Here is an 8962-nt window from a genome sequence, read left to right as displayed (position 1 = left end):
TGATCAAAGGCATATAATGACATCATGTCCAGTCTTTTGAAACATATGGCCAAAGGTCACATCCTTATATTCAGAAAACATGCTGTTTACTCATCATTTACAATAGTGGCTGGTTTCGTTGCCATGACCACACAAGAAAAAAAAAACATGCCATTCAAGTATTGCAGCCTGGAAAGTTTCTACTTATGAGCTTAGAAATCATTATTGTGTGATATGCGTTTGGTCTGAATAATATGGACGTGATGACCAATTTCATATTTCTTTCTCTCTTTTTTATTTTCCAACAAAAGGTAGAAAGCCTTTTAGCGCAACTACAAACATTAAAAGCAAAAGACGTGCAGTAGATGAGTAATCAATGCTTTATATCACTTGATCGGCGAAAGAAATGTGTAGGCTCCTGAGCTTCCCACCAGTAATTGTTGGTGCCGTTCAAGCGCTCATCTCGTAAATACCATCAATCTGACCTGACTTAGCGTAATCGCTTCACGAAGAACTAAGATTTAAGAGGGAACGATTTCACCTAGAGGAGAGACAAATATGCCTTAAAGTCCTGAGCGTCCTCAGAGGGCAACTTCAGCTGTCTTGGGGCGTTTAGATTTTGCAGCTGTGAAGACAAGTGGCTCAAACAGGCCGTCAGCACCAGAAACAGCAGCCGCCCATCAGAGATACAAGAGCTGACAGCCCTGATTTAGCAGCCGCCGTATCAATGAGAGAGAGACGGGGAGATGCCGATTACAGCAGTCTACTCAACTTATTTCTGCTCTTCATTAAAGCAGATGCACCCACACATAGTTCAGATTTTCATAATCACACTCACAGAAAGATGATAGGCTACCCACTTACAAAGAGGATTACTACATATTTAGTGCATTCCTATCTCAACAGTCCCAGTGGAGCTCAAGTGCCCCCTAGTGACTAATATGCTCATTTGATTGAAGACATAATGAAATCAATATTGGAATTGGCTTTTCCCCCTGTCTGTTAGGTTTGAGTTTGTTTATATCAGTGTTTCTCCACCCTGGTCCTTCATCAGCTCATTAGAAGAAACTCAAGGATCGGAAATATATTTGTCAGATGAGCAAGGCATCCAAATGTACAGTGTTGGACCATGCAGGACCAAGGTTGAGAAACATTGATCTACATTTCATGCTCAATTATTATTGGTGCTCAATTAATGGTTATTATCAATATTGAAAACAATTTTTGCTGCTTAATATTTTTGTGGAAACGGTGATACTTTTTTTCAGGATTTTTTGATGAATAGAAAGCGTTTATTTTAAATATAATCTTTTTTTAACATTATACATATCTTTACTGTCACCTTTGATCAGTTTAATGCATCCTTGTTGAATAAAACAAAATCTTATTTACTCCAACATTTTGAATGGTACAGTATCATGGTTTCCAAAACTATTGTTTTCAACATTGATAATGATAAAAAAAAAATGTTTCTTGAGCATCAACTGCATATTAGAATGTGAGACTGAAGTAATGATGCTGAAAATTCAGCTTTGCCAACAGAGGAATGAATTCAAATAGAAAAGGTATTAGTATAATATTTTACAATTTCTTGAGCATAAGAGACTTCTTTAAAAAAAAAAATCTGAATTAATTATCTGAATTATTCCAAACTTTTGACCAGTGCTTAATGATTTTTTAAATGTACATATTTCTTTATTTTCTTTCTCTTCACAAGCCGTACCATTTATGTGTTTTCTCATATGAGATTAGGTCGAATATAGTTCACAGTCACAGCAATATCAATCAACCCGAAAGGGCTGGACTGATTTCAGTCTCTGACTGATAAGTGCCATGTGTAATGTCAAAATAAGCGCCATAAAGGTACCACAAATGGTCCATACGACTTCTCTTCATTAGGAACATAACCAAATTTAAATGTCAAAACTAAACAATCTTCCCCTCCTCCACAGCAGCACTCAAATATGCCACTTGGACACGTTTCATGGAAGGTTTGGTGTTGATGCTGAACCACGTGTTGTAACCACGGAGTTTTGAAATCTACAGCGTGTTATTTGTTAAATTATACAATAGTGTTGACTGTTCTGGCAATAAACATTTTACTAAGCAATGATTCACTGAGAGGCAAATACTGAATCAACAAAACTGCAGCAGTGCAGCTGGAGGCAAAGCCTTCCGATTGAGCCCTCGCTCTTACAGCCTTTCTGGTTCCCACCTGGCTGCACCATGGAGATTTTCTGGAGGCGCCTCTGCTCAAAAACGGAAGAATTAAAATGAGCATAATTTTAACGGCAAAAGACTGTAAAAATGCTGTGGTAAAGACCTGTTAATTGTGTTCAATACTGCTCTTTTACTCAGTGAAAACCGTACAAATCCAACAGGACATTTCCTGTATTTTTTACAATAAAATATTAATACATTTACAATTATTGGAAGTGAAAAAGAACAAGTCATTATAATTTAGTGGGGGAAAAAACGTAAATTGACATTTCTGGAATTCTCTGTGTGATGCTTTACATTTGATGGTTTTTCATTGAAATAACTGTTTCTTCTTAGTTTTGATACATGTTGTTAAATTAATGATCATTGCATTATTTTAGTATCATGTTTGCTACCATGATGGTGTTTTGTATTTGTGCTTATGATACTGTGTGCACATTTATTGGTTTTTACCTCAGTCTGTGGAAAAGCTACTTGTGATAAGCTTTGATTCATCATGTAGTTTTCTCTTTGACAATTCTATTTTTTAGTGGTTGTCAGTAAAGGTACAAAACAGACTTTAGTATTTTAGTAGATTGGTAAATTAACATTATATCAGTTAATGAAATATGCTTTTTACTGTAAATGTAAGTTCTGGCTACTACTGTTTTTATTGTACAAATCACCAGAAAGAAAAATACTTTTTAATTTTATTATGCTTTTTTCGGTTTTGGAGTGTAAGATCGAAATTCATGATAAGATGGAACACAATAGCTCTCACAAAAAAACAGACAGCACCATGAAACAAAACAGTAAACTCAAAAACCATGTGCAAAACAAACCCAACTGAACAGAGTAAACATTACACATGCCAAACTAACTTAAATTATTTGATAAATATGATTACAATTTGAAATTTTGTATTTTAAAATATATTAAAATAGAAAAGTATTCAGTGATGACAATATCTATTACTCCAGTCTTCAGTGTCTCATGATCCTTTAGAAATCCTTCTAATATGCAGATGTGATGCTCAATTTTTTTTTGTGGATGTTTTTGATGCTTCTTCTTGGTATTTTAATCATTTATATGTTTGGGTTTTTTATTTTATTTGTATTTGTATTTTTTTTTTTTTTTTTTGGGGGGGGGGGAGGGGGGGACTTTTTTCAATAGAAATCCTTTTTAACATTATAAATGTTTTTACTGTTTCTTGCTCACTTTAATACATCCTTGCTGATTAAAAATATTAATTTCTTTAAAAATATATACCTTACTGACTTTATATCCTCTTCTAATCTAAACTCACAAAAAAAAAAAAAAACATTCACTCTCCTCATCAAGTCCCATATAAAGCATGCTGTGAACTAGAAATCCCCAGGCCAGATTCAGTTCATGGTATAAATTACACAAGACAAATCAATTATATAAACTTCTGTTTTACGAATTTAAGTTGATTGTGTGTAATGAATTAAAGTTGGGGACAAAATATTCAAGAATTGTGATATTACCTCAATTTAATTAATATAAACAAGCAGCAAAATAATTTGCGAACTGCATAAGTGTGAACATTCTGCTAAACATCTCCATTCGTGGTCTACAGAAAGTCTGTGGGTTTAGAACGACATGAGGATGAGTAAACTATAGAGTAGAGTAACTATTTCTTTAAATGTAATACATTAATTTGTTTTGCAAAAGTGCACTTATAAACCTCCAAATCAAGTATTTTTGCTTCTACTTTTGTTCAAAAAATAACTCTGAAACTGTAACAGACTTTAAAATGCACAATCCCGCATTCTACAATCATTTACAATATAACTCGCAGGAAAAGGAATATCCATTTTATTTTCAGTGAAGGACACACATGATCCATTCACAAACATTCTTAACACATCTTTCATTATATGTGCTAACAGTGGGGTCCTCAACTCTGAGCCTGGGACCCAAAGCACTGCTCTTTTGTCTCCCTTATTTACACACATAATTCAGATCATCAGATCATTAGCAGAGAGCCGCATAAACTGAACACAGTCTGTCAGATAAGGGAGTGATGTGGGTGCCAAGGACCAGAGTTGAGATCAACTGTGCTAAAATATCACTAACAATATGGCAGAGGTATTCAACCCTGCTCCTGGGGACCCAATGTCCTGAAGAGTTTTGCTCGAACCCGAATCAAACCCACCTGAACCAGCTAATCAAGCTCTTCAGGATCGTATGAAAATCAAAAGCTGAAGCAGGCTGTAGATAAACTTTGCAGGGCAGTGGTTCTCCAGGAGCAGGGTTGAAGAACTCTGCATTAGTGCCATTTACCCTGATGTCAGAAAACACACAGAGACACCGACAGTGTAAATTATTATTATGGGAGTGTCTTAAATATCAGTCTTCACCTTCAGATCAGAGAGTCATGAACTTGAAATCTGGACATGGCTACTATGTGACATTTTGGCACCAAAACAAAAGGAAAACGGAAAATAAGTGCCTAAACTTCCACACTCAAAAAACAGAAAGCAAATACTGAATGTGTTCTAACAAAACATCATAAACTGTTGCTTTTTACGTGTAAAAAAGGAATACTGAATTTGCTTTTACAAATACGTGACACCGCAGGCTTGAAGAGCTGAGCTTGGCTGTGCAGGAAGTAAGTAATGAAAAAACAAGACTGCTGGAAGGGCAAAAGCACACTCCACCTGGGGCGACACAATCCCCGTCCCTGTCTGATTCGGTCCGTCAGTCTCTGAGGGCGGTTTGTGTGAGCATGTCAGTGAATCACTTGGCTTTGCCGGCGTCCTGTGTCTCTTCCTCCACCACTACAATGGGCAAATTGTGGAACTGACCATTGGCATCAAGCTGTATCTCCCCTGTCTCCTCTGTTTCGCCTTGCACCACCTCCTCGCCTCCTTCCATTACGGTTGCACCGTCCCCCGCTTCGTCTCCCTCGAGCTGCAGTTCCATGACGCTCACGCTGTGGTCAGCGGATGCCGGGTCTATCTCAATCAAGGTGGCGTTATCCTGGTTCTCGTCCTCTTGCACGACCCTGACGATGCCGTCTTGCATCACAACCGTACCTGCGACCACCTGACCGTCTTGGGCTACACCTGCAGAAGTCATCTTCTGCGTCAATTGGACGAGCTCGATGGGGCTCATGACTGTCCCGAGCTGTGCGTGGTCCTGCATGGCTGTGGCGCCCAGCAACGTGAGCCCAGATGCAGGATGGAGGGCAATGGCTTCGGTTTTTCCATCAGAACCTCCAGCAATTCGCGTGAAGAGCTGCGAGCCTGCGGGTAGAGCATGTAGGGTGACCGTATTAGATGGCTGATTGAGGCCAGCCACTGTAAACGACTGGCCGATGGATGAAAGGGTGATGGGGGAAATGACAGTGAATTGCTGGGGCTGGAGGGTGAGAGGCTGGGCTATGGATGTGCCGAGCACGGTGGTAGAGGCGGGCCGCTGGAGGCGGGGCCGTTTGGGAGCGCGTTTGGCAGGAGGGGTGGAGGGGAGAACCAGACTGCTGAGGACCTGTGATTGAGACGACCAGCTGAGGGACTGCTGCCTCTTCTGCTCTTCTACCTGCTGTTCCAATGCTAAACAAACACAAAAGACACTGTTGTTTTCAAAGAATTAAAGCAATAATCTATGTGTTACAATGATTTTAGCATGGGTAACAAGTGCTCTTATTGGCATAATGCAAAGCAGAGTCAAGTCACCTTCATTTATATAGCGCTTTTTGCCATACAGATTGTTTCAAAGCAGCTTTACAGAGATAATAGAAAATTAATGGAACAAAGATTCCATTAAGTCTTAGTCTTTAAAACCCCCGTAAGGTCGTCATGAAATTATGCCAATAACTTTTACATTTTCCATTTTCACACAAATTACAATTACAGAGGTAGATTATCGGTTAATAAAGAATTCGGTTCAAATGTTTTTTTTTGCTCAATGTTTGTAAACTAATACATTTTAAAGTCCCCCTGTGGTGAACATCAAGCTTTTAAATGTTGTTTATATCTCTATGTGGTGTTTTTAATATGCTTTAAGACCAAATTTATAAGTTAACACCATTGCAGAGTATTTTCTCCTTAAAACTGCAGTGAACCGAAGACAGTCTCAAAAACGCGGTTTGAAATCGCTGGTGTTTCTGACGTCACAAACTACCTTGTAATCAATCACGTCAACGTGTGATCGTCAACGAGTGGATCTCTGAGCTGGTGTGAGTGAGTGGAGAAGGGGCCAATTTACAAATTCATAGAACCAAAAATACTAATTGAGGCAAGGGTGTAGACTTACATTCAAGCTATTTCAAGGCATGAAGAATTTATTTTTTCAAGGAATCTTTTTTAAATGTCATCTTGGTGATCAAAGATGAGTTTTAAGGAATAAAATTATTGACTACAGGGGGACTTTAATGTTTGCATCGCATTACCAGCTTCCACATGAATGGCTTTTCTAAATCACTAAACTTGTTCAGGAGCTCACCTGGTACATGTCAGGTACGACGCTCGATAAAAGAGCTCGAAGACTTGTAGAAGCAAGCTAAAATGGCATTTTCATCTCTCGTTTACATTCGGTTAGGTTTAGGGTAGGGTTTACTGTAGGTTAGAGCTGCACAATTCTGGATAAATTGAGAATCATGATTTTTTTTAAATAGAGATCCCGATTCTGAACAGACAACTAAACAAAACTAGTTATTTAAAAAAATCAAAAGACTTCACTTATTTCATTACTGGATGAATCAGCATTTTTGAACGAATCTCTTGAATGAATGATTGAATGAAAAATAAATGTGTAACAGTCACACTTGTCCACCTGCTGGTGTAACGATGTAAACAAAAGGTCATTTGATCTATTTTGATTGCTTCCATAGACATCAGTGTTTTTATCCAAACTATAAACTTTTATCCCAGTACTTCTGTGATAATATGAATATTAGTAACACAGAAATAATGATAATGTGTGGTTGAAAAGACTGTTTGTGAAGCCGTTTCATACCTATACATGAGAATTGCACTCTCTGGGTCAGTGGCAGTGCGAACGCAGATTTGAATGTTCTGGTGTGATTTTGTCAAAGGTTTATTAGACACAACTGAATCATTGTCATTTTGGAAAGAGACTGCGTGGGTGTTTGAATTAACGATTAATCATGCAGCTCTATTGTAGGCGGTGTGTTATTTTCAAATGCAATTGAGGTTTAATATTTGTGACACTTGCCGTACATTTCTTGGAGGAAATCACTTTTACATCAATCACAATTAATAGGAACACAGTTTTAGCATGTCCAACAGGCCACACCAAAAGTTCCAGTGTGAAAATGTCCCTACTTCCCTTTGGTTACTTCACTCACTTGTCAGTGTTCGGAGCATCTGTGTCTGCTCTGGGTCCGTCATTTGCCGTCGAACATTCACAATTTGTTTGATGGAGTCTAGCAGGTTAAAGACTTGTGCCAGGTTGCTCAGAACTGCAATCTCTGCAAGACAGACCATGTGATGATCACATCTCATGCACACATACAAAAAACAAACTACATATTAAGCCACATTCCACTTTCACCACTGCACCTGAATAACAACACAACAAAATAACTTGACATACTACATTTGTTTTTCATGGATCTCTAATCCTCTATTTAAACTACAGCCAACAAGATGCCCCAAAAAGAAAATACACTTACGGGGTTAATCTTGTGAAGCCTGTCTTTAAATTAAGTTAATTACGTTTATTAATTCAATTAAATATTTAAAATTGATTGACAGTCCTAGTATAAAGGTTATATTATTTTTCAAATGTATTATATTATTTATTTCAATATATATTAGGGATGCATCGATACTGCGTTTGTGTACTCGTTAAAATGCTCCGATACCAACAACCGATACCATGCAGTGTGTACAGTGCTTGTGACAAAGAAACACAGACAACATAGCAAACAGCAGACATGACGTTTTCAAGTTTTCTGTACGCAAACATCCAAAGCACGTGCCCAGAAAAAGGCCTCTCGCACAGCGCGCGGATAGCCTAAAGGCATACTATGCAGTTTCTGTTTTTGTCAAACAGCGACCCCTAGAGTACTCGCTGTGGAGTACTTGTATTTTACATTACTGTCGTAAATACCACTCACGCAGAGCCGTCTCTGCACTCTTCCGACCGCGCTTTCTTCTTTTCTTCGTCGACTCTGCCAAGTCTGAAATGCGTGCTAGTGTATTCCATAGAGGCTGCTTCATATGTTGTTGATGTATGTGACGTCGTGCCGTAAAGCAAGTCGTGATTCTCGCGAGATTTGGCTGGGCGCCACCTCTCAAACCTGCATTGCTGGTTTTGCCAGTGGCGTCCCCCCCTGATTTGCTATCGGGATGATTCGCCCTACTACGAGTTCGTTTACCATCGAAATGACTTCGAAGCTGTTATATTAAGGTACAAATCTTGCATAGCGTGCCTTTAAATCGAGCTGGTTTTCATGTCTTTTTGCACTTGAATGGACAAATTCACAGAAAATTATGTCAAAATGCCTGTATAGGCAAGTATCCTCGTGAAACAGTCAGTTAAGTGAACGTAAACCGTTGAAAAGAAAAGGTGTGTGTAACAGTATATTGGACACATGCAGCTCTTAAAGTGACAGCAGCCTTATAAACCTACTGCTGTGTCTTTGTCCTCAATGTTAATCTAACAACAAAAGACTGGTTGAGCCCTGCTGGAGCAGCTCTAAATATTCACTGTGCTATTAAATTAAAGATGAAATATGATAGAGCAATAATATGAACAGTGAAAGTAACAGTAGCTCCTACAATGCATTTTA

The 8962-nt window shown here is 38.4% G+C and overlaps 1 protein-coding gene across 2 annotated transcripts in view; it reads right to left on the bottom strand.

Moving 5' to 3' along the window:
* Positions 1-4001: 4001 nt before the first annotated feature.
* Positions 4002-8962, bottom strand: part of gmeb1 (glucocorticoid modulatory element binding protein 1) — a 14343-nt gene continuing 9382 nt past the window's right edge. For both annotated transcript variants that reach the window (XM_056243303.1, XM_056243304.1), the window contains 2 exons: positions 7514-7636; positions 4002-5756 (listed from right to left, as the gene is read on the bottom strand). In XM_056243303.1, coding sequence (XP_056099278.1) covers positions 4942-5756; positions 7514-7636 — 938 coding nt within the window. In that variant the 3' untranslated portion in view covers positions 4002-4941. The remainder of the gene's footprint in view (positions 5757-7513; positions 7637-8962) is intronic.

The sequence above is a fragment of the Rhinichthys klamathensis genome, unplaced genomic scaffold (assembly GCF_029890125.1).
Source record: "Rhinichthys klamathensis goyatoka isolate OS25496 unplaced genomic scaffold, OSU_Roscu_1.1 h1tg000785l_1, whole genome shotgun sequence".
Lineage (NCBI taxonomy): Eukaryota > Metazoa > Chordata > Actinopteri > Cypriniformes > Leuciscidae > Rhinichthys > Rhinichthys klamathensis.
This window is presented reverse-complemented; position numbering and strand designations above follow the sequence as displayed.